The following is a 26601-nucleotide window of genomic DNA, read 5'->3' as shown; positions in this document are numbered from 1 at the left end:
TGTATATTAGTAATCTGTGTGTGTGTGTGTTCACTAGTGAGATAAGCTTCTTGAAGGGCTATGACTTTTTTTTTCATTCATTCAGCTAGTCTGTATCTTTTGATTGGAAAAGTTAGTCCATTTACATTCAAAGTTATAGTTGATAGGTAGGGCTTACTCTTGTTATTTTCTTGCTTTTCTTCTGGCTGTTTTGAATATTCCTTGTTTCTCTTTTTCTCTCTCATTCATCTTTGTAGTGTGATGTTTTGCTGCATTCATAATGTTTGATTCTTTTCTGTTTCTCTTTAATGTATTTACTTTTCTTGTGGACTTAATGCTCACACACTTTCACTTCTGGATGCGGGATGCCCTTAAGATCATTTTAAAGGCTGGTCTGGTGATTATGACTTCCCTCAATATTTCCTGTCTTGAAATGACTTTATTTTTCCTTCATTTCTGAAGAACAGCCTTACTGAGTATAGTATACTTAGTGGTTTCAAGGCTTAAATGTATCATTCTATTTCCTCCGAGCCTGTAAAATTTTTGCTGATAAATCAGCTGTTAATCTAATGAGGCTAGCCTTAAATAGGATCTAGTATTTTAATTTTCAAGATTTCTGAACGTTTCCTTTGTACTGAGCTTTTGACAATTTGATTAGAATATGCTGTGGTAAAGATCTTTTCTAGTATTTTCTCTCTCTTTAGGGTCCTAAGAACCATGTAGGCAAGATGGCAGCAGTAATGTGGTATTTATCTCTGCAACTTCAGTGACAGCACTTTCCCAAGTGTACAGTCAGACCCCTTCGGCAATGTATGCCATGGTGTAGGTGGCAGCCAAGGTTTTCAGCCTGTAATTCCATTGGAGGCACTGCCTGCCTGGAAATAAGCAGAACAGGGAGGTATCTGGAGCAGAACAAACTGCACTTGGCCCTCCCTAGCTGTGTGCACCCTGGGGTGGAGTGATGGCTGGAACCCCAGAATTGCTCAAGGCTTCCTCAGCATTTTCCTGTGGGTGAGGTAGAAGCTTGGAGACACTATGTTCCCTTCTTGCCCCCCAGGAGTAGGCCTTTGAACACTGCACAATGAGAAAAGGTAATGGGAATTGTGTGGGTACCTGCCTCAGTCCTGGCACTGAAATGATTCTAAACATGGCTTCCCAATCCTTTGGTCTCAGAGGACAAGCATCCCTCTCTCCTGGAGCTCAAGGATACCCTCCATTCTTGTCCATGTTGCAATATCAGTCTTCTACAGTGCAGAGTATCCAGGATGCTTAGATCTCAGACATTCTGCTAGGCCAAGATGAGTTTGAGATGGAGCTATATCCCTATGCCAGTGCAATGGAATACGTGTGGAATCTCAGACAGAAATATGCAGGGCTTTGTGGAATCCAGAGCAGTCCAAACAGTGCACTTTTTCAAGATGGCTCCTGACTTCACTGCCCTAAGGGTTACTGGGAGGGATGTGAAATCTTTCCCTAAGTGAGACTTTTGTACAGACTTCAAGTTACTTTTCTAAATGAGCCACAAGCTTCTGAGGCATGTGAAACTTCCAGTAACAAGGATTGCAGTGTCCACACTGATCATTTGTTGGGACTCTTTTCCACCCTTCACCCAGGTAGATCCCCTTCCTCTGACCATGGAGAGGAAGGGCAGTTTCTGGGGAATTCCATTTCTCTCTTTTTATGTTGTTTTCTCAGGTCTCTGAATCTTAGATGCTCTGAAGTCTTCTCATTTCCAGCGTCCTTATAGCTGGATGCAGCTATACACATGGCACTTTGGTTACTGCTGAGGGAGTTGAGTGCAGGGCACCTCTATTCTGCCATCTTAAATGTGAAATTTTCTGTTCTCGGAGACTTTGTTTCCACCAAGGAGTGCACATATCACTGGTCTCCATGGTAACTTCTTGCATTATGTACTCAATAACATATTTATAAGTCTCGTATCAGGATTTCTGACAATACACATTTCTGTTGATAGAGTGACATGAAGGTATATAAGATTAGCATATATTTTAGAGTCAGAGGTTAGTCTGGGGGCTGGAGAGATGGCTTAGCAGTTAAGAGCACTGGCTGTTCTTGCAGAAGACCCAGATTCGAATCTCAGCATTCACATGGCAGCTAACAACCATCCATAACTCCAGTTCCAGGGGACCCGATGCCCTCTTCTGTCCTCCCAGGGCACTGCATGACATGGGTTCACTTACTTACATGCAGGCATAATACTTATACACATAAAATAAAAATAAATTTAAAAAGAAGAAGTTAGTCTGTTGGTGTGTAAAATACTAAAGCTAAATTATGACATTATCATATAAACTTTCATAAATTGTATTACTTTCTGTGTGTGTATAAATATGTGCATATGTGCACAGGCATGTGGATACTGCAGCTCATATGTGGAGGTTAGAGGACAACCTTTGGACTTCAGTTCTCTGATTTCCCCTTCTTGAGGGAGCATCTCTCATTGTTTTTGTGGTGTGCACATTGGCAGCTTCTGGACAAGTCTCTTGTTTCTGTCTCTTATCTTGCCAAAGGAATGCTGGGATTACAGATGTATGCCACTGCACAGTTTTTTTCCCATGGGTTCTGGGGACTCGAGTTGTCAGGCTTGTGTGGCAAAGTGCTTTTACCTACTGACCATCTCACCAGCCCTAGTGCATACGTTCTTTTAGAGAAATAGCAGTGATGAAGCTGTACAGAACGCTAATGCGTTTAAAGTTCAGCTTGCTGGGTTTGTGTTGAGTACTTCACAACATGGCAGATTTCAAGGACATAACTTTAAGCCATAGAAGTTTAAATCATATTGGCAGATTTAGATTTTCTAGAACAATGTTTGGTTTTTATGACAAAAGAAAAATAATACTGTTAGTATCAAGGTACAGAGACAGGTCTAGTGGGCGGTAAAGGAACTTTTGACCTTATTTGGGCATGGGTGCTTAAAAACAGCCAGAAATTAATCTCTGCGCTTTTCTTTCTGGCCAATGAATTGGGACCACTGCCACAGAACCAAGATCCTCTGTACATTCATGGTGAAATTGCAGTCACTTCTTAAAAGAATAGGAACTAAAAGAATCTTATTTGTTACAAAAGCAAAACATCTTTTTCTAAGGCTGTGAAACAATTTTGCAGTAAAGCTTAAAATCACATTTACAGCTATGCATTTTCATTACAGGGAGAGTATCTTTGATTTAATGTCAGCAATCTGTAAAACTTAAATGCTCTATATAGAAATGCTAACAGAATTTGACACACTTGAAAAGTCCCCAGTTTCCTAAACATATCGCTGAAATGCCATAAAACCATCATGCTTGAATGAAGATGCTCCAGCATCTTGCATTCATGCATGTCATTTTGTGTGTGAGTTCATGCATGTCTTGTTTGTGGATGAATGCATGTTGTGTTTTGGTATGCATGTTTGTGTTTGTGTGTGTTTGGGATGCATATTGTGTTTGTGTGTGCATGTTTGTGGATGTGTATGTCGTGTTTGTACATGGGTACATGTTGTGATAGTGTGTGTGCATGTCATGTTTGTGTGTATATGCACGTAGTGTTTGTGCATACATGTTTGTGTGTGGATACATGAATGTCAGGTCTGTGTGTGGGTGCGTGCATGTGGTGTTTGTGTGTGCATGCATGTCATGTGTGTTGCATGCATGCTATGTGTGTACAGAAGCCAGAGGACATTCTTGGGTGTTGTTCCTCATGTACTGTCCTCCTTGTTTTGAAGATGGAGTCTCTCACTGGCCTGAAGCCTATGCAGGAGGCTAGGTGGGTTGGCCCACCAGTGCCCGGGATCTGCCTATCTCTGCCTTCCCAATGCTGGGATTAGTGTGTGCCACCACACCTGGCTTTATGTGGGTTTCAGGGATCAAACTCAGGTCTTCATACTTGTGTTAGCAGGTACTTTACAGCTGAACCATCTCCCTAGCTTTCCAGCATTATTTTCGTGGGGACAGAAACTGGTCATACTTTTCTCGCACATAAACGTTGGCTGAAATTTTTGAGGTAGGTAAGAAGCTGTGGTGCTCTATTAGCTTTCTATTGCTTCAAACAGTGACATCAAACAGCATGCATGTATTCTATAGGTGAACAGTTGGCACAGGATCACTGGACTGAAATCAAGGTGCCAGGTTCTGCTGGTGCTGCATTCCCTTCTAGAGAGCCTGCTTCCTTCTTTCCAGCTTCCGCTGGCTGCCCACAGCCTTGGCTCATGCTCCCTTCTGTGCTCTCTCTATATTTAAAGCTACCGATGAGCAGAGGGTTGAGACATTTTCATGTTACATCTGACTTCTTCCGTAGTCACACCCCCTTGACTCTCTCCTTCTGCCTTTCCACTTTTAAGGATCCTGGTAATTACTTTGGAGCTCCCCAGATAACCCAGAGCCATCTCCCTCTTTTAAAGCCAGCAGATTGGCAGTCTTAAAACTGTACTTCCCCTTTGCTACAACAGATTCCAAAGATCAGAACACTGATATGCCTAAGGTGCCATTCTGTCTACTATAAATGTTGAGAAGCAAAGGCCTCTTGGGGAAGTATCAGAGGCAGATTTTCTGTCTGCTGAGGTAGCTTTTGTTTTTACAAAGCTCAGATGGTTTTATTAAGTAAAAATGGACTCAATTTTAGACAACTGCAATCACTGTGGAAGATTGGTAAAGGCAGGACTGGCACTCTGAAAGATACTGTTCATTATCCTTATAATATGTGTCTGTATTAACTCTCTAGAGTTGCCTACTACAAAGTACCAGAGACTGGTGGTTCAACAGAAATTTATTTTCTCACAATTCTGGAAGCTATAGTTCAAGATCAGTGTTTTGGCAGGGTTGATTTCTTTTCTTTTGAGGCCTCTGTTTGCTGTAGATGGTTATCTTCAGGGATCTTTCTTCCTCTTTGTGTATGTGTGTCCTAATTTTCTCATTTGACACCTGTTGGATTGGAACACAGTTCACCCACCTGATTTCATTCAACTTTAATTTCCTCTTTAAAGATCCTGTCTTAAATAAAGTTGGACTGGAAATTAGAACTTCAACATATGAATCTAGGAAAAATTCAACCCCTAACAATATCAGACCAAGAATGACCTTATAGAAGGCTACAATAATAGAGCACCATTGGTTAGGAAATAGGGACTAGGGGTGGGGTAGGAGGATATAACATGTTCTGTCACACATTGGGGTTTTTCCTACAAAAATGGTGATTTTATTTTGGTTTAACATATAATGGTAAATATTTTGAGGATCATCAGGTTTTTAAATTTTTCTGCGTTGACTTTACATGTATCAAAACTAATGTAAGCTCAGAAGTTCCCCCATTTCTGTGAAGGGCCCACTTGAGACTTTCTAGCAGCTTGGCTAAAATTGGACATGGAATCTGACAATACACTGAAAATAAAGGGTTTTCCCCCCATCCAAAAGTGTATGAAAGTTGGACAATCACTGCCTGCTCCACAGGACAGACAATTTCAGTATTTCAAAGGCTCCAGACCAAAGAACAGCATAACCCTGTGTAATACTTATAATACAGTTTAACAATATTTTAACAAAGAAGTTTGCACTTGAGATTAACTCTGAAGAAAAAGAAAAACAGTAGCTAAGGAACTGCACAACAACAATAAAAGAAAATTATATAAAACATTTCCATCACTATTTAAATGCCAAACTTAAGCAATAGTTAAAAAACTCAAAACAACATAATAATACAACCTTCTGTTTAAAATAACAGCACTGTTCTGCCTCTTTTCCACTGAATTTTACATATGAACAGACTATATATACTGGGTTTTTTAAAGAAATGTCCATTTGGTCTGTCACATCCATCAGGCTCCTGCTCAATCTTCTCACCGTTTTTTATAGATTACACAACCCCATGTTGCTTCGGTCTTTGCAACGTTCCAGGCTAGGTGCAATGTCTCAAGTATCAAACATCTCTCCCTTTTCCTTTACACAGTGCAGAGTATATGGGCATACGATATGTAGATTCTCCTTTACTCTAGGTCTCTGTCTTTTTCTAAATTCAAAGCGGTGTTCAATGGAGTGCAGTAGTTGGGCTTGTTGGAAGGTATGTAGCCCGGCAGACACAAACACTTGTAGGAGCCTTCAGTGTTGATGCACTTGGCGTTCTTGCAGAGAGACATCCGATTATTCAGCTCATTACATTCATTTACATCTGCAATAAACCAGCCACAGGTTAGCAATCCTTGATGCTATTCCACTCACAGGGGTACCCAGATACCCAGCCGACATGCTGTCCACCGTTCCTGACAGCATAAGCTGGACAGTCTTCCCATTTTTACCTGTTTTCATATGCAAGATAAGACTTCTTAGATCTTAAAATAGACCATCAGGGAGAGTCTAGAATTTCTCTCTGTATTTAACAGAACATTTTGTGAGCCTGACATTTTATATTGCCAAACCTTACAGTTGGAGAGACCCTCTTATTTCTAACTTCCTTCCCAAGTTAAAAGAGAACTGCTAGATTGTGAAGGGAAACGAAGCAGGTGAGAACTCTTAAGAGCAGCTTCTTGGGAGCCTACAGTTATTTTGTTAAAGGTTTGTATCCCATATGTGATCTGCTAGGCTCTCACATGCTAGAAATGCCCTGCAGAACCAGTGTCAGGAATGGACTCGCTCTTTTGAAGTTCTTGACCACAGAGATCCCAAAGATTCTCAGACAGTACTGGCTGTTGCCACTGTACTTGCTTACTCACCACATGTTGACAATAAGCCCTATAACTGAAGATACTACATACTTGAATTGCACAATAAACAAGGAGTAGCCAAGCTGGTGCTGACATTGAAGCTTCATCTCTGCTGGCTAGCCTTCCTAGTACTAGAAGTTGCTATGCATTTTACTGGTAGAGAAAGGTAATCATCAGCCTTACCCAGCTCTGAACCATGTGAGCTACAATAACAACTGGCTTGGCAAAATAGGCCCACTGGTGCAATAGTGGCACAAATGTTATGAGAATAACTGACCACCTTCTAACTGGATTCAAGGCCCAATTCACAAGATGGAGTCCACACCTGATCCTGATATCAGGGCCAAGAACCTGTGATTAGACAGGTCACAGGCCATAGGAGAGCTTATAACTATCATTCTGCTAAACAGATATAGTATTACATAAACTCGTAATGACTTGTTATACACATAGATGAGTGCATCTGTCAACTCTCATCAGAGAAGGTTCTTCTTGCAGCAGATGACAATTAACACAGAGACTCCCCACAGCTGGTTAATTTGCAGAGAATAAGATGGTAGCATGCTCCACCCTAAATATATTGCACCTTCTCCTTCCAAAGTGCAGGTCTCATTTTAGAAGAGGGGGTGGTAAGATTGTAAGAGCCACAGGTGGTGGATGAATATAAGGAAACTGTGTTGTCTGGACACCACAGGGTAGTCGCACATAGGAACTTTTGATAGCAGTTTGACAGCATTCGTAAGACCTGTGCAAATCCAAGCCAGATAGATGCCCAGCATGGATTGAGGAGGTGGGCAGGAAGCCCTGTCTGAGGATCCATTAGTGATTGATTGATGCTGGGAAACAGGGAATCATTTTTCCTTACGGGCACCTGGTAGGGTGACCAGACTCCAAGTGATAGCCCCACATCCAAGAGCATTTGGGAAACACAACTTATACTTGATAAGGCTTAAAAAAAACACAAAGACATATAATAGAAGACATGAAGGGGGGGTAGTAGGTGGGAGTGGAGTTGGAGGGGGAGGGTCTGAAAATGATCAAAATACGTTGTATGAAATTCTAAAATCAATAAAGATATTTTGATTTTATTTTTATGCATATGAGCATTTTGCCTGCATGGACGCAAGTGCAACCATGTCACACAATGTCTGAAAAAGCCAGAACAGAGTGTTGGACATCCTGGAACTGTTGTTATGGATGGGTGTTAGCCACATGTGCATGCTGGGAACTGACCCAGGGTCCTCTGCAAGAGTAGCCAGTGCTCTTAACCATGGAGCCATCTCTCTAGCCCCATTATATGGATTGTTAAATGAGGTATTAACTTTGATTTTTAGTTGCCATTAAAAAATAGAGCACAACATTGACCATCTTAACCATTTAAAAAATATTTAATGTGTATGAGTATATTGCTTGCATGTGTGTAAGAGCACCCATGTCACACAATGCCCACAGAGGTCAGAAGAGGGCATCAGATCCCCTGGAACTGGAGTTACGGACAGTTGTTAGTCACCATGTGGGTGCTGGAAACTGAATCCCAGGTCCTCTTCAAGAGAAGCCAATGCTCTTAACCACTGAGCCATCTCTCCAGCTCCAATCTTAACTATTTTTAAGTGTAGAGCCCTTTGACATGAAGCACAGTTGTACTTAAAGATTTTTTCACATCTTTTCTCACTGTCTGAAATGTACTCAACTGATAGGAGCTGATCACAGAGAATGTCAGAAAATGTCTCTCATCTGACACTATCATTCTTACCCACACAGGTCATCTTCGCCATATCCAAATGATAACCATCAAAGCAATCACAGGTATAGCCTTCCTGGACCCTCACACAGCGACCATTTTCACACCCATTGAGGATGCCACATTCCTCAGCCTGTAACTCCTCAAAGCTATTTAAAAACCCTGTAAAGAAAAAGGCAGGAGCCCAGTTAGAAATGTTTACCCTCCTCTCCAGGACTGCATTACTATTTAGGTTATGGTTTATGATAGGGTTCAGGTCCAGGCGACCCCAAACCCAGACACCATAAGGCCCCCAGAAGGAACTAAGTCAGGCATACCAGCCACCTGCAAGCTGACAAAAGCAGCTCCAGGAATTGGTGACCAATCACCAGAGCATGCTCCACAGGCTGACAAACAGGTTTCCCAAGCCCTGTAACTGCAATGGGTTCCTGGAACCCTGTAATTGTAAAAAACATGTTTTACAGTAGATGGTTTCCTTGATAAGTTTTACCAGGTACAGACCTCACGTCCTGCCTGAACAGCCCCCAAAAGAGCCCCAAACAGCAAAAAAAAATTCTTTTTTCTGCGTTCTGTTCCCTTTCTAAGCTTCCCTTCTGAAGCAATTAGGCTGCTGGTTTTCACTCACTCCTGAGTTAAGACCCAGCCCCGCTAAACCCAAAGTAAACTCTCACTTTGCCAGAGTCCTCTCTGTTTTTCAGTGATCCCGACCCCTGCCACCTTTTTATCTAACAGTTTATTTTATATATTTGCTTCAGACACCTTAAAGTTAGCATGAGAATTTAATATTGGGTATACTTGTGTACAAAAATGTTAAGCATAAAACTATTTAAAATTTTGTACAGATCAGCCGACATCTTGAATTCAGTTTTATTCTGAAATCACGAGAAAACAAGTATGGGTTTTTTGCTTTTAATTAGGAAAACGAAATTTTGAACATTTTTCGTGAGTTTTCGGTAGAGCAGATGTCAGAAAAACCTTTTGGGATAGATTCCATGACCAGTGTGTTCCATAGGCATTTGCAAAGAAGATTCCAGAGAGTTGAAGGACATGTTTTTTAATGGAGTTGTGGAAACCTAAAAGAAGCCAGGCTGGCCTTCCCAGGAAGGTCTATTTGCTCTGGCTTTAGAGTGCTCCTTCTACAGGATCAAAGACTGAAGGCAGAAGGGACTCAAAACATCCTGATAAATGGGAAAGTACCTCACACTTCTGTTTAGAAAAACAAAGGCTTAAAAAAGAGGAAACTCTTGTTTGGCTCTTTTTATAGTTGAAACAAGCTCAGAATCCATTTGACAACATCTAATGTTTTAATAATATAAAAACAACCTGACTGGCCATGGCAGTGTTCAGCTGTCTTCACAGAGAGGGAAGTTGTAAATAAATATAAATAAATAATGACCTAAGCACACTGTCACATGTCCTCTCCTCTCCACAAATCAAATGGAAAAACAGACCAAAGTTTCTGCCTTGAGGGGCACCTTTGAAGTAATTCTCCAATGGAACTGCAGGGGGCAGCAAAATATCATTGCTCTGCAGAACCAGGTCTTAATTTACACAGGAACAGACTAAATTCTTTTAAAAATTAATACATTCATAATGATGGCCCCTTGCTGAAATATCAAGAGAGAGAAAAAAAAACAGGCCATCAAGAATTGAATTACAGACATCTAAAGCCAATTTGAGAAATAACAGACTTAAGAAAATCAAATCATAACCTAAGAAACAATTTTCAAATCTGGTGCATCCAGAAAAATCATTTTTACTTCATAAATAGTAAAATTATTAAATAAAATAAAAAGTAAAACTAAAAACTGGAACTCCACACATATCCAGACCTCCCAAAACATTCCTTCAGGATTCTAAACCAGGCCAGTGGTCCACAGGCCCTGATCCAAGTCTGATCTGCTACCTATTTATATAAATGAACACTGCCACATTTCAGTTGCCACTGGAACCCCCTGAGATGCTTTATGATACCATGATAGAGTTGAGTACCTACAACATACCATCTAGCCTGCAGAGTCTAAAAATGTTATTCTAGCCTTTTGCAGAAAAATAGGGTGATCCCTGAACTAACAAATTCAGTTTTAGAAATAATGCTCAAACTGAAGGAACAGACAGCGTACCACAAAGGTGCTGAGATGCATCACTAGGCCTCCCCTGTTACTGGCTACACAGCACATCCTTTCTGCAGCAGGCCAGGAGCCCTTGCTACCAGTCAAATAGCAGATGGGACTTGGGAGGTATTCCTAACATGTAAGGAGGCTTTGGTGTTTTTGTTTGCTTGTTTTGTTGAGACAGGGTTTCCCTGTAGCCCCAGCTAACCTAGAGATCACTATATAGACCACACTGGCCTTGATCTCTCAGAGATCTCCCTGCCTCCCAAGTGCTGGGATTAAAGGTATGCACAAAGGCACCTAGCCACATGTAAAATTTGTAAAGGCCAGGATGTAATAAAAGATAGAGGTCCAAGCACCACATGCCAGCTTCCTACATTGCTCACTAGAAACCTATGGGACATCAGCATGTTTCTTAACATTTGTAGTGAACTGAAGAAAAGCTTAGAGCAATGTTGGCATTTAAAAAAGGGTATGTACACTGGGACACTTCAATGAGCAAGTTCTGGAGTCTGAACTGTACTGTGACAGAGGTGATACACAGCTGTGCATGTGTCAGAGTTGCTTAAAGACTTATCTGGCAATTTCGGATTTGTGGACCTTTTAATTTTGAGATTATTTCCCTCTTTCTTTTGAAAGAAAAGGTTTACTGATCTATAACTCCCACAGTGATGTGCATAAAGTATAACTGCATAACCATAGTTGTGAATGTCGTCAGGCCTATCTCATGAAGGGGTCGTGTGTAGCTGCTGAAAAGTAAGGCTGCTAAGATACAGTGTTAGGAATCAGGACACTGGTTATACTTGGGAAGCGCAGCAGGAACCCTCTAGAAGTGGACAGTTCTGGACCTTGGAGAGGGGTCACATAAGTGTATGCTAATCAACCTCACTGGAACGACAGCATTCGTAATTCTGCTGGATGATTAGCATACAGCATCCTCTGAAAGAGTCAAGAGAGTGTCACCTCAAAATAACCTCAATTGGTATATTGATTCTTTCAGGCTGAAATCACTTGAGGATTTGCCTTGCCTTTTCCTACTCCCAGCAAATCATAAAGATTTCTTTAGGGAGGGCAGGCCTTCAGATACCCAAACTGGAAAAAAGCTACAGTCACAGAGACTTGGAAGTAACTCCTTCCACTGGCTTCTAGACTATCCTCCCCATAGGTCTCTTGGGAACATCCTCAGAAGTTATTGCCTAGTCCAGACATTCATGTGTGTTGTCATTCCTTAACAAATTTATTGTTCACTGTCTTAAAAAGGACAACAGCATTGTGCTGTGGTCATTTCTTTGAACATCACTCTGCGAACTCCCCGTGTACAAGGAAATTTAATAAAACTTTATGCTTTTAATCTCATTCATCAGAACTTACTAGGTTCTTAGATTCAAGCAAAAAAGCCACACAAGAACTAAGGGAGGGAAAAAGGATTCTTCTCCCTGATATCCATGGAAAACAAATGTAAGGGAAGGACTTCTGCCTTTGACTTTGTGGCAACATCCACAAATGCAACTAACAAAGTTCTGGGTGCTACTCAAAGTCTAGTCCCAACTGTTGACCGCTGAACACAGGTGACAGGGCCCAAAGGAAGTCCAAGTCCCAAAGCCTGTGGTCCATGGGGAACTGGTGTAAACGAATTTGCTGTTATGGGGCAAAAAGCCCCATTAAGATTAACTGGTTAAAAATTAATAATCTGGCTGGGATGGAACCTTAACTTCCCAGTTTTTTTCAGGTAATTACCTGGTCACATGGTCAGCCCTAGGAGGTCAGGTTCACCTTAAGTCATGCTAAAGAGATAGGCAGACTACCTGGTGCTAATGAGATGGCCTACTCTGAACCCCCACCTCTTGGGGTATTTCTTGAGGATCAAATCACAGGCTAACACGTGACACTAAGTTTTGCTTTTCTGAATTCCTTGGAGAAGCGTCATCTCTCCTTTTCTTCTTTATTTCTCTTTTTAACCATGCTTTCCTAATGCTTTGGGCTGCCCTAACATGTTGGGTTGCCTTCCCTTCTCCTCCCTGCCATGTGGATGCTCGTCTGACCTCGATGCAGGCTCTAAACCAGCATGGCTTCATGGCTCCCCGCCCCCACCCCCATTCACCTCAAGGCAGCTACTGAGATTCACAGCTTGCCTGCCCTGAGGATTTTTCTTTAAATTCTAATAATTATCCTAACCCCACCCCCATTCACCTCAAGGCAGCTACTGAGATTCACAGCTTGCCTGCCCTGAGGATTTTTCTTTAAATTCTAATAAAATTATCCTAAAACTTCCATTTGAGTCCAATCTTAAATTATTTTATGAATGAGATTAAGGACCCTCTAGGAGATGCTGTTTCTCCCCTGTATCAATGGTATAGCTGCCCAGCTTAGTATCCATCATCTTTCATTTTTAATACTTCCATTTCAAACCTCACTCTTCCCTATTTGAAAGCACAGATGTCCTCCATGGGAACACGGAGTTTGCATGTGGCTTCCTCATGCAGGGCCCTCTGTCTCCACACTATGGGGCAGTTCCTTTCTACAGGGGACACTATTTTCACTTCCACCACCCCCATAAAAGCTGTGCTTGCAAATCTAGGAAAAGCTGGCATGCATCACTTCTTACTTAATAAATTCTCTCACAAGTATATTCTAAAAATTTATTTCTGACCAAGAAGGCATTTTTTTTTGACCACCCACTCTAAAACACTTGTAAAGTTCAACTTTGTGCCATGAATATTTGTCATTTCCTTGTGGGATAAATCTTACAATACAAGCAGGCTTTCAGGGAAACTCTGGAGCTAGACCACGACTTGCTATGAAAAGAAATAAGATCATTTTCATTACCATAAGGAAGGTAAAGAACCCCCCCCCATGCAATACTAATCTCAGTTTGGGCAGCAGGCAAGATGTCCCAGGGGGATTGTAAAAACAGCCCCCTGGGGCCACCACAGATGTTCTGGTAAGCAGTTTGGACTAAGACACACAAATCTGCCTTCTGAACAGGCTCCGAGGGATCACATTTGGAAAACACTAAGTAACCTTGATCCATAGCTTAGCTTTAACATGATTGTACAGTTGTGCTTACGGTCCTGAATGAAGTAGGGGTCTGCCTCTGGAGCATACTGTTCACTGAAGTCTACCAAGGCATCCCGTCCATATGGCCGCCGGCGTCCTGTCACAGGGATGTTACACAGCTGGGCGTAGTCATCTGAGAGGGAAAGGACATGCAGCTGTGTGAGAGCCCAACACTGTAGGGTTGCATTAGACATGAGTATTGCATCTCAGAGCAGTGACCCGGCCACACACCTCATTCTGAAGCATCTGGAACATGCCTGAGTGGTGTTCTACAGGAGCTCTGCATGTCTACACACACTGAATACTAGTGTAGAGCATAATTAAGGTTCTCAACTGAAGATCTAAAATAGCTGAATAGCTTGTAAAACATCCCAGAATAGCAAGAAAGAGAAAAAAATGAGCCACCTTAGAATGCATCAGGTCTCTTGGAAGAACAGCTTTATCCAAGCTTAATATAAAATATCTAAGGTATAAAGTAGTCAGTCTAGTATGCGAAAAACCACCTGTCCATAAGAACAGGAAAAATGTATCACTGGGGTTCAAAACATGATACAACAGCAACTGAAAATGTTCCTAGTTCCCCTGCTTAAACAGAGCAGCAGCTCTTGTAATTATCATAAAACTGCATAACCCTCCGGTCCTATGACCCCTACGGGCTTGCAGGATGAAGGTCATAATGACAAGGACGGGTGCAGTAATCGTGGCAGCACAGCAATAAGTCAATGGTTGCATACCACTTGCTCTGTCAGGTGTTGTTCTAAGCATTTAATCAACATTAACTCACTAGAGCACTCTATGAAATTCTTTTTTCACCTGCCTTTCACCGGTGCAGACACAAAAGCACAGATTGGTGAAGTCGCAGCTGGTGTCAGCAGCACCAGATCTGAAGTCAGTAATGACGATGTGAAGGGCTCGCCTCAAGTGTTCTCCTGAAGCTCAGGTCTCTGTCTCTGAGGAGCTCTCCTCTGGTCGTCTGGAACTCTGCTCTTTACTGTCTCTACCCCAGTGAGCTTCACCTCCAACTGCCACTTCCTGCAGCCACATCTCTAATCTAGGATTGACCAGAGCTGCTGGACTCCTAACCACTCTAGTCCTCTTCACAGGAACCCCCCTGGGGCATGGGTTCTTGGCTCTCCATTTGCTCTGGGGCTCCTGAGCTTTTCATGTGTGTCATGGTCTCAGGCTCCTTCCTACACTTAAAGAGCAGTTGTTTAGAAACTCTAGAGAGCAAAGCTGTAGAAAGGCTAGCTCATGTACCAAATGTAGGAGTTAGAGAAGATTCATTGTCCAAGAAGAACAGCTAGCAGTTGGTGAAAAGTCTGAATTCCCCACAGGTCAACAGCTCTGCCAGGATGACATGAGGCAGCCACGTTCTAGGCCCCAGGACTAGATGGAGAAGCTCATGGTAGTCACATGAAGGAACACTTACCTGGAGTTTTCCATTTTGTTTCCTCTTGTATCCTATACAACTAAAGAAAAACGCTGGGCTAGAGAGATGGCTCTGTGGCTAAAGAGGCTTGCCACCAAGTCTGAGGACCTGTGTTGGATCCCTGGGACACAGATGATGGAAGGAGAGAACCAACTGCCACAAATTCTCTGATCTACACACACACACACACACACACACACACACACACACTAAGGAAATAGAAAATGTGAACTGTAAAGGCTTGCTTCCATCCCTGTATTGAGGGTGAAGAGTCAAAGCTTGGGTACTTGTGGGCACACACATCCTACAAGTAACACACAGGAATCATAAAGCCACTGAAGACCTTGAACCACTGGACAGGGTAGGATTCCCATTGCCCCTTCTTAGAAGTCTCCTTATGTACAAGTATTCCAGGAACTATACCCAGACCGACGTTCCCAAAACTTTTGCATGAAACTATTCTGTGAGAAATATTAATTTCATTAAGGAAATAGCAGAACCTGGCAAAAGACCCTTGACTCAAAAAAAAGCTTCAAACAGCAAAATGGTTGTCAGTTCTGCTTAACATTTGGAAAAGAAGGTTTAAGGATTTCCCTTTGAGAACAAGATTGTTCAAATGTTTACAAGTTTTAAGAGATGAAGTCATCTACTCTCCTGATTTTTTTTTAAATATATATTTGTTGTACATCTGAAAAGGAGGATTTTTTCAGTGTTTTACAGCCAAGCCACACTGTGATGGGAAGTGGATATTAAAAATGAATTAATTCATGTAGTTAGTTTGGAAACTGCAATCCAGAGATGGCTGAGCATCTTCCTCCGGGACATCTGTCAGCTGTTAGGGAATCTTGCTGAGACTTGAGGTCTGGGTGTCAAGTGACACAGAAAGGGCCCGGCCAGTGCTGTCTGGCCTCGATCCTGTGTTCTTCACCAAAGCAATGGGGTAGCGCACAGCTCTAAGCGCTCATCTTCCATGAGGGCCAGAGGAAGGGACCCAAAGTGCAAGTGAAGAGGAGAGACAGGCAATGTCCAGAAACAGCTTCTTGGAAAGGCTGCACTTGAATTACAGCTATATAGAGGTACAAGAATTATGTTACAGGAAAAAGTATTTTGGATTGATTAATTGTAAAGACGCAACACAAAGGTATGGACAAAGGAAATTAAGTTGTGACTGAAAACTACTAAGTGGCACCTAAAGAAGCTTCCCACTTGACTCAGGCTGGGGCGGAGAGAAATAGGAGTTCGTATCTCTGACAAATGCCAAGTCTTTTTATTTCTTCTCCTGTCATGCAGTGTCACTCAGGATTCTGTCTTTTGAGGCTTCACGGTCTCCAATGTATCACATGCGAAGCTTCAGGACATTTTCGGTTGGGTATCAAATTATCATTTCTGCATCACACATTCTGAAGATGTGCAGCTTCCTGTCATCACAGGGACACGTATTTTGAGTTTCATGGCGAGGTCTGTCCTAATCCATGCATGCTGCCTTTCCCGTTATGCACGCCTCTGATTATTAGCCAGGGTCAAGGGCAAAGTAAGCATGGGAAATGGAAAAAGCATGGGCCTTGGAGGCAGAAGCCAGGGCTGGAGCCTTCACTGTGGTGCTGACTTTTAGCTTAGCAATTCTGGGCAAGCCTCAGTTTCCACATCTGTCACACAGGAATAATAATTTTCATTTTCTACCTCTGTTCATGACATGCAAAATGAGATAATGTTATGGAACTGTTCATAAACTGATATTCCAAGAATATGGTGTTACTTTTTTTCCTTTTAAGAGAAATCAGGAAGTCCCTATGGAAGATCTAGAAACAGACAAAGTAAGCCATATATAAATCTTAATGTTCAAACTGAAAGTTATCAATGGGCAAAGAGGGGTGTGGTAAATTAGGAGCAATGGACACACAGGATCCTGATATTTGTTACTTCTGCTTTAAGATTATCTGGAGTTTTTACACAGATGGAAGAAACAGAAAAATGTGTCCATGAACATTGTCTCCAACAAGATACAAAAGTGGTGATTATATGGTTTGACTGTGATAACTTATAAACAAATAACACTTTTTTTTTTTGGTCTTTTTGAGATAGGTTCTCCCTGTAGCTCCAGCTGGCCTGGCACTCCCTATGTAGACCAGGCTGGCCTTGAATTCACAGAGATCCGCCTGCCTTTGCCTCCCAAGTGCTGGAATTAAAGGCATGCGCCACCAGGCCTGGCTTTCAAATAGCACACTTTAGCATGAGGTCAACGAAATTTAGATTATAGAAAGAAGATGCTATCCACTTCTGAGAGTGTACTTGAGTAGATTAGAAAGGTCTTGGGTTAGAATAGGTTTATAGGTGAAAATACAGTCACATCTTCAGTGGAGCCAAAGGGAAAGCTCAGAGCATTCGAATAAAGCTTGGGCAAGGGGTCTTCCTCAGGATCTGAGCATAGGCAAATTTCTAGCATGCTCTGGCCTTTGGCATCCCAAGCCACATGAGGAACACATTTTAGCCTGGAGGTGCTTGGTCGTTGTTAACCCTGAGGGCTGGGTCCCTGCTGGAGTCTAGCTTAGGGGACATCAGGGAATCAGAGCTGCTGCAGGTACCGAGGCCAAGAACATCAGATCCCTGAACTATTTTCATAACTTCCCAGGAGAACCCACATGAGGAACACATTTTAGCCTGGAGGTGCTTGGTCGTTGTTAACCCTGAGGGCTGGGTCCCTGCTGGAGTCTAGCTTAGGGGACATCAGGGAATCAGAGCTGCTGCAGGTACCAAGGCCAAGAACATCAGATCCCTGAACTATTTTCATAACTTCCCAGGAGAACCCAGGAGAATCTTGGCTGCCTCTTCCTCCAGCACAACGTGAGGATATGCACAGAACAGTTTCTGTCCTTAAAGTCCCTTTGCTTTCCAAAACTCCCTCTCCTTATGCACATCAACAGCAATTAATCATCCAGTTGTCTAGGGCTAGGTGCAGAGAAAGGGTTTTGCTTAGCAGGTCCTAGGAGGCCTCTCTTGTGAGGCAATACCATTCCTGAGACCCCATAAAATGTTTCCATCCAGGATCTAGCCAAATACAAATGTGAAATGAATAGGAAATGGAAGTAGTCACACCTCAAGTCCCTCCCTGACTCATGGCATTCCCCCACCTCCCAAGCACAAATACTCAGCCCTAGATCAAAGCTATAAAAGGGACACATGGGGTGGCAGGGGACACCACTGCTAAGTGGTCTAAATGAGATCCAGACCATTGATCACACTCATTCCCCTGGCATGGAAGATTCACAGGACAGATGGTGTTGCTTTGATTTTCACTTTAAATGAAAAAATAATTCTTTTAAATTACCCCCTGGAGCCAGTGGGTCTGGGACCCCTGCTGTCAGCAGCAACGGGAAGCTAGCTTGTTACTAGATCCCAGTGGGAAATCCCCCTTTTTGATGACAGACATATTTTCGGGGCTGGCCTGGACAGTCACATGTCACAGCACCACTCTGGCATGTGAGGAAACCCAGGAGGTGAAGGTTTTGTTTCGTCTGAGGCAGATTAAATTCAGCTGCTTTTAGTAGTGAGGCAGAGGCTGGATTTGGGTTTTCATACATCAGAGCTAAATGTTCAGCACTGTATGATTTGAACTATGTGACTATGTAGGAGAAACAGGGCCCAGTTCTTCTGCTATGGGTTCTATTTTACTCATATTTCTCTGCAAGGTGTTTTTCCTACAGGAGACAGAGAGGTCTTAGTAGGTATTAACAGGACATGGGATTGTATATCTTTCTCAGAGAAGAAACTCTTGCCCAAAATAGAACAGGCAGTCACAGTCACTCTGCTTCCCTGAAATTAAAAAGTCCAGAACTGTAACAAAAAAATTAGGGACACACACACACACACACACACACAAAAGATCTAGAGTCAACAGACTTGGGTTCTGGCCCTTATTTCTCTACTTCTTAGTTCCTTGATGTGGACCAGTTTCCCTGCTTCACTTCTCTCCCATCTATGGAACAAGCTTTGTACACACACACACACACACACACACACACACACAAGATCTAGAGTCAACAGACTTGGGTTCTGGTCCTTATTTCTCTACTTCTTAGTTCCTTGATGTGGACCAGTTTCCCTGCCTTTCACTTCTCCCATCTATGGAACAAGCTTTGTATTACCCTTTGGTTAGCTATATTAAAAGTGGTTCATTCATTGTTTCATTCACACAATCAGAGCCTGAGACTAGGATGGGAGGTGAGAATTAGGAGGGATTTGGAAGTGAGGAAGTGCAGAAGAAATGGAGAAATTTCATTTTGTGAGTGCCAAGTACAAGAGCACCATAGAGAAAGACCTGGGTGTGGTGGTACACACCTGTGATCCCAGCACTCAAGAGCCAGGAGGATCAGGAGCTCAAGGCCAGCCTGGGCTACACGAAGCCCTGTCTCAAAACAAAAGTAAAAACCAAGTTAAAAAAAAACCAGGGAGCATTAGGTTAACATTGAGGCACCATGCAACTCGACTACTATAGACACCTGCTACAGAACAATTAGAAAAAGGAAAGTTAGCAGGCATGCCCTGTTGAGCTCTGATGAACCAGACGCTGCATGCTTTTGCATACAGTTTCATATAAATCTCAGAACCACCCAAGAAACAGCTGTAATTAGCTCTTTTTTGTTTCTCATCAGAAAACTAGTTTATGGCATAATTTACCACAGGCCAGGTGAGGGATCTGAACTGAAGTGGTCCATCTGCCAAACCATATTCTATTTCACAGCTCCTTTTCCGACACCCTAGGAAAGTTGTTCAATGCACTCTCCAGACCTTAAGCATCAGGTAAGTACTGTGTCCAGCAATAAGCATTTGTGACTCGAATTCCAGGGGGAGTCATAACCACGAACGCCGATGAGCTCAGCTCTGCCAGGGGCAGCTCTATCATTAGCAGGATTTATGTTTATTGAATTTGCTGGATTTATTAGGTGAAAGAGATCAAATTGCTTAATGTTCAATTAAATTGTACTTGTGGAGGACAGGGAAGTAATGAAGTCTAAAGTCTTGGCAGGGTTTATATTCTGTGGGATGCCTCTAAATGTGAACACTCAGAGGAAACTCACAGTGATACACAATCAAGTTCCCCTACTCCCCTGCCATCACCTAAGTCACCCTTCCAATCCAGACCCTCCCAGCATTTCCCATCAGATGGTTGCTTTGCCAGCCAGAATGGCTGATGGAAGAGATCTGTTGGCTACAAATGCCAAAAGAGGAGGTCCCCTTTGTCTTCTAAAACCTGAAGTCAAGCATTTCTAGTCTTGTTAAGAGTTATGCCACACAGGGATGCCTGAGAACAGTTACTGCTCACCTGAATTCCTTCTAAAGGACCTCATGAAAGATTCCCACCCCCCACCCCCCCATTTCTAAGTACTGGAGACTTTGGAACTGTCACTAAACTTTACTTTGAGGTAATCTCAAATAAGGAGTAGGTAATTGCTTTCTAAGTTCATCTACCTTAAGGTTTTTCACAGTAGGGATGGGCAAGCCATTTCATTGTCTCGTTCCTGCTCTTGGAAGTGGCAGTTGAAGGAGTCAACAAAGTAGGAGAAACAAATATCCATAAGGAGTATATGTGTTTTCTTCACTAACCAAGTATTAATTTACTCAAAAGCAGAAACTGAACATATACTTAAGGCCAAAGGGGAGGTTGTATCATGCTGAGAATATACCAAATGCCACTGATATATTCATATTAGAATGCTTAATTTTGTGTTATATGAATTTTGCCTCCATTTTTAATGAAGGCAAACTAAGATTGGAAAGAGACCTCTGTGGTTAAGAGCACTGGCTGCTCTTGCAGGAGACCTGGGTTTGGTTCCCAGCATCCACATGGCAGCTAACAACCATCCTTGACTCCAGTTCCAGGGAATCTGACACCCTCTTCTGACCTCCAACAGGCATTGTATGACATGGGTACAAGTATATACATGCATCAAAACACCTATATACATTAAAAAAAAAATCAAACTGCAGCCAGGGATGGTGGCAAACGCCTTTAATCCCAGCACTTGGGAGGCAGAGGAAGGTGGATCTCTGTGAGTTATCTAGGCCAGCCTGGTCTACCCAGGCCAACTGGGGCTACAGGGAGCCCTGTCTCAAAAAGACCAAAACCAAAGAATCCAAAAAGGCAAACTGCTGGGGGGGATATACCTTGGTGGTAGAGTGCTTAACTAGCATGCATGAGGCTCTGGGTTCAGTCCCCAGCAGCTGCAAAATAAAATAAAAAAAATAAATAAAATAAAATAGGCAAGAGAAAGAAGGATACAATTATATTACATCTGAAGTTCATCTAACCTTTCTATTTAACTTGTAAGAGGAGGAAACAAGATCTCCAGAGTCCCTCCCAAGTTTGTATGGACTAATATTTTAAACAGAACACTACCTTTGGAATAAGGTTGAAATTTGAGGTAAAAGCCACTAGAGAGCATTGTTATACCAGGTGCTGCCCACCTGGGTGTTTTCAGAATGAGATTTAACAAGCTTTAAGCACAGACAGGCAACCCCTTCATCCAAGAAAACTGAGAAACTGAATGCTATTCCAAAGCTCAAGTGATGGGAAATTCTCAGTTTTCCTTAACAATGATTATTAATTTTGTTTTACAGCAGAGAAAACCATTCATATTATTAATATTAATCAGAGTTTGGAACAAATATTAGAAGTAGAGAGCTCAAGGTTGTAAAAAAAAGAGATTTCTCTGGACTGGAGAGATGACTCAGTGGTGAAGAGCACTGGCTGTTTTTGCAGAAGACCCTAGTTCAAATCCCAGCACCTAAATGTCAGCTAACAACCACCTGTAACTCCAGTTCCGGGGGATCTGATGCCCTCTTCAGTCTTCCACGGGCACTTCATATTTTTATTTTTATTTTATGTGCATGAGTGTATTGTCTGAATGTGTGTAAGTGCCCATGGAGGACAGAAGGGGGCGTTAGATCCCCTGGAACTGGAGTTACGGATGATTGTTAGCCATCATGTGGGTGCTGGGAATCGAACCTGGGTCCTTTGCAAGAGCAGTCAGTGCTCTTAACCACTAAGCCATCTCTTCAATCCCCAAAGAGTGAGTTCTAAATAATTAGTGTAATGTTATTTAACACCAAATAGTCAATATGATTATTCATAAACCTGCATTCCATTCAATTATAGGAAATAAGACATCATTGCTAAGCAAAATCCCTGGAATTATTTTAAGATCTGATTCTATGATTTCTTCATATATTGCTATTTACCTTAATTTGAAGTGACTTTCCTCTTCCCCTGCACTGCTCAGTCAGCTACAGTCCCAGCATGGTTCACCCTGGCAGTGATTCTTTCGCAGGAGTCCTTGCTAGGGACTCCTAGATTACTGAGTGAATGGCATTGTGCAGGGTTGAGCAGTATGTAACCAGCACAGCTGTTGGTGACAGCTCTGCCTGTCCCTGAGACTTGAGGCTCAGAAAGAAGCATAAAGGTGGCTTCGCTATGTCAGGAATCCACCCAATGAGCTAAATTTTGTTCTGGAAACTCTCCTCTCATAAAGAATTGGCTGCTGATGCTGAGCAAACAGTGACCTTCCAACGCTTGTTCTCTGTAAATTCATACAGACACGAGTTATTGTTTTTTGTTTTGTTTTTAAATTGTGGTGCTAGGAATTGAATTAGAACGCTAGGCAAGCATTCTACCACTGCGTTGCTTACTAAGGTCTTTCTAGATGCCTTTCTTCCAGTCAGAAGGGATACAATCTGTCTGCTGTAGGAAGGGAGAGAGTAAGTCAAACCACCCCATCCCCCCATCATCTGCCACTGCCAGGCTTGCCACACTGGCCAGAAGTTAGTATTTAAAACCCAGTAGCCAGCAGCTCTAACCATGATTGCCTTATAAGAGGTTCACTAAGAAAAGGTCAGAATAAATACAACCGTATCTTAATTCAAAACCTTACACACAGAACAGGACTTTTCAACAGTTCTATGCAGCTGGCCTCCAGTCGCTTCTCAAGTTCATTTTTAGAACAGACTTCAACCATTTCATGATGAAGGAGAAAAAGCCAGCAACTTGTATTTGAAATATGTAAAGCAGAGTAAATCCTTTATTACAGCTGACCTGGGAGCTTCTAGAAAAACTAAGCTCTTATCAAACTTCCTATTTCAAAGCAGAAAGTTGAAACAGCCAAGTCTGTTCCTTTTACCATGAGATCGCTTGTCTAGAAACAAGACTGTTGGTTTTGTGATCTGATTACTTCGTTTTCATGACTTTGTTTCCCTTCTTTGGCTCACTGACTTTGATTCGAATATGACATGTTGGGGTTGCAATCTTCCAGAGATTTATTTCCTCCCATGAATGCGTAATGCAACAGAGTGTAGCCAAGTCTTTCACTAGCACGCCCACACAGTGCAACCCTTAGGCAAAGCAGCGTGGATAAAACATCCACTCCCCAATCTAAGCTATCCCCAAATTCTAGTTTCACAAGTGCCCATGAACAAGAGTTCAGGGAGGGAGTCCTGATTCCTGAGGGAGGCCACAAACAGTTGGACAAAGTTTTATTTGTTCTGTCTTGTTATTACCTTAAGAGTGGTCTCACTGGAAGAGACTGATTATAAAAACTAGTCACCCGTGCTCATGTGCTAATAAAACCCCCTCACAGTGATCTGTAACTGCATTTGAGGGTTTGGGGCAATGGCTTCAACCAGTGTGCATCACAGCAACACGGTGGGGCCTCCCTAGCTAGCATTCCGGATGCTCCCTGGCTCTGCACTCCAGGGAACACAGCTTAGGGACACACTTCCAACATTCTGGCCTGACCCCCTCCATCAGGCCAATCATTACTCTGAGGCAAACCATGTTTATTTTTCTCCTAATACGTTTTGAATCAGTGGCTACGCTATGATTACAAGCAGCGTGGGACTTCATTGCCTACTGCGCTTCCTCTAATGCATCTTCCAGAACAGTTTTTTTAAAACCACATTTTAAGCTGCATTTCCAGAACTTTTATCTACCATTCCCTCTTTTGTACCTGGCCTGGCTGCCATTTGTTCCTGTCATCTAGCCCCTTTCACATCTCCAGTGTCCATTAGTGATAGGGGCCCTAATGGACTGCAAAAGCCTTGTCTAGCTGGGAACCTTAGGCATGCTGGGGAGGCTCAAGAGCTCAGGGAGGGTACTCTTGATTCCCAAGGGAGACCACAAACAGTCGGGCAGAGTTTTTTTCTGTGCTGTTCTTACATTAACAGTGATCTCATTGAAAGAGACTGATTATAAAAATTAGTACACGAGAGCCACAGGTCCTGTTAACATGGAAATAGTGAAAACACACTCTGCATTCAGTGTGTGGCTGGGAAGGCCCATCCTGAGAGCATGCTTGCTCATGTCCTAGCTGTTGATTCTCTAATTACTGCCTAAGACAGTCTTGAATTTCTCCACCCAGTAATCTCTAGTGGTCCAAGATGGCAGTTCCACTATGAAATTATCAAGTTAAGCTTAGCATATTAACACTTTATTTAAAGTGAGGTGCTCCCTGCCCCTTGTTACTGTGGTTTTCTATTGTGTTTGGAAAAAAACCTGTGGCAGAATCTCACAGACAGGCTTTGAGATTTCTGTTTGTAATGTATCTGTTTTTAGGATTCAGGTCCTAAATTGAATGAGAATTAAGAGAGAATTTGATTAAGTAGGTAAATTGTATTTAAATTTATTAAAAAGTTCAATTAGCTGTATTTAAGGTTTATTTGGGGGCGGAGGGGGAGGTGTTGTTTTTGAGACAAGGTCTCGAGACCAGACTGTCTTGACCTTGCTGTGCAGAATGAGAATGACTTTGAACTCCTGATCCTCCCGACTTCATCTCCCAAGTACATGAATTATAGGTGTGCACCATGCCTACTTTATGTGGTACTGGGAAACTAATCCTGGGCTTCCTGCATGGTAGGCAACTGAGCTACACCTTCAGCCCCTGTATTTAAATTTTACTACTTAGATTTATAACAGCCGGTTAAATATTAAGAAGAAAATGCTTCCTAGGCTTGTGGGATGTCCTTACAGCTACAGTACTTGAGAGAAAAATCAACATATGAAATTTATAAAGGAAGGCAAAAGTGTTTATGATGTTGTCAGTGATTATATAAAGAAATAAGTTTAATGTCTTCCTTGAGACATAAACAAGCAGAAAGTATAAATAAATATGTTCTAGAATGTTAGTGGACTTGGGATGACACGTATATATATTCAACTCAATCTCTTAAGGTCTAGGCTTTAACATTTATAAATTGAAAACACTCAATGCTCACTCAAAGCCCAACCACAGATCATTATCTCCATGCAGAAAGCTTCCCTTGCATCTCACCAGTTACACTGGCCATTTAGGAGTCCAAGGAACACACGAGCAGCATCTCGTCAGTGTGCAGTGCTATTGGGCTGTGCCAGTTCAACACCTAGCATTTGCACCACTTTTGATACTTGTCTCCCTCCAAAGAGACTCCTAGCAATGTATTAATATGGTAGCTGGGCAGAGTCATCATGGGCTCAACTTATTTCCTGGAAAGGGATTTGATGATGATCACTCTCAACCATGAGGCATTTTTTGTATACCAACATTGCCCAAGCTGAATCACAATTTAATGGCTGAACACCCTGCACCCTGGAGGCAGGTGCTGATACTGCCATTCCACACAGGAAGACTCTAACAGACTGATTACACTGCATCACACAGATGTATGGAGATAATTCACTGCCAATTATTTCACAATCATGTCTTTATAGAAGGGATGGTGAAGGGTGAAAGGTAGATTTTTAAATGAAGAAAAATCTTTTCAGCGAAGAACAATATATAAATTGCAAATCAGCAATTCCACATAGCATCTAATTTCAATCTATTTCCATGGATATCAAAAATTCAGCCCCAAGGAGAGGGACCACTTGCCTTTTCAGAATACATTCAACATGGCACACACGGTCTACATTCTGTTTGCAGACATGGTGGCCTTATAATACCTTTCTAGTTTCTTGGTTTTCTGTTATACTATGTTCAGTTGCTCTCTTGAATCATAGTGCTCAGATTCCATGGTCAAAAAGATAAGTGCTTTCATACTAAGAGTATTGCTATAACCTCAGAAAGAGGTCTCAGCTCTACATAAAGGAGATTGAAGGAAATTGTCCAGTGCAATGAACAGAACCAGGGCCAAAACTAGAACAATTCTGGATTGCCTACACCCAAGGCGTGGCCCTCTGTTTCACATGCAGCATGTTCCAAAGTTATTATTAACATTCTTTGGAAACATATTTCTTGGAAAAGTCTTTAAACCGTGACTGCTGAAAAGCCTTTTGCAACTATTGCTCAGAGCATTTTTTTCCAAGTGTCGTCTGTGAGTCAAATCCTGCCACCTTTCGCACCTCTGAGGCTGTTATGAAACTTCTTATGCTAAGATCTTTGGGAACATGAAAGAGCCATGCACAGATGTGGAAATCACAGGCTCATTGTTTTTAAGGCAGATTCCAAATTCTTAATTCAGTGAGACTATATAAAAACATTGTGCTAGATTAGCTATTAAGATATTTTAAAAAAAAATTTTTTTTTTGGTCTTTTTGAGACAGGGTCTCCCTGTAGCCCCAGCTGTCCTG

At 42.2% G+C, this 26601-nt stretch overlaps 1 protein-coding gene across 1 annotated transcript in view; it reads right to left on the bottom strand.

The window, feature by feature from the left end:
- Window positions 1-4725: 4725 nt before the first annotated feature.
- The window catches only part of Ltbp1 (latent transforming growth factor beta binding protein 1), a 448854-nt gene continuing 426978 nt past the window's right edge, over window positions 4726-26601 (bottom strand). Inside the window, 3 exon segments of the mRNA XM_008849049.3 lie at window positions 4726-6138; window positions 8424-8573; window positions 13593-13715. Coding sequence (XP_008847271.2) covers window positions 5957-6138; window positions 8424-8573; window positions 13593-13715 — 455 coding nt within the window. The 3' untranslated portion in view covers window positions 4726-5956.

The sequence above is a fragment of the Nannospalax galili genome, unplaced genomic scaffold, assembly GCF_000622305.1.
Source record: "Nannospalax galili isolate Female #2095 unplaced genomic scaffold, S.galili_v1.0 scaffold344, whole genome shotgun sequence".
Classification (NCBI taxonomy): Eukaryota; Metazoa; Chordata; class Mammalia; order Rodentia; family Spalacidae; genus Nannospalax; species Nannospalax galili.
The sequence above is the reverse complement of the archived record's forward strand: the minus strand, read 5'-3'. Positions and strand labels throughout refer to the sequence as shown.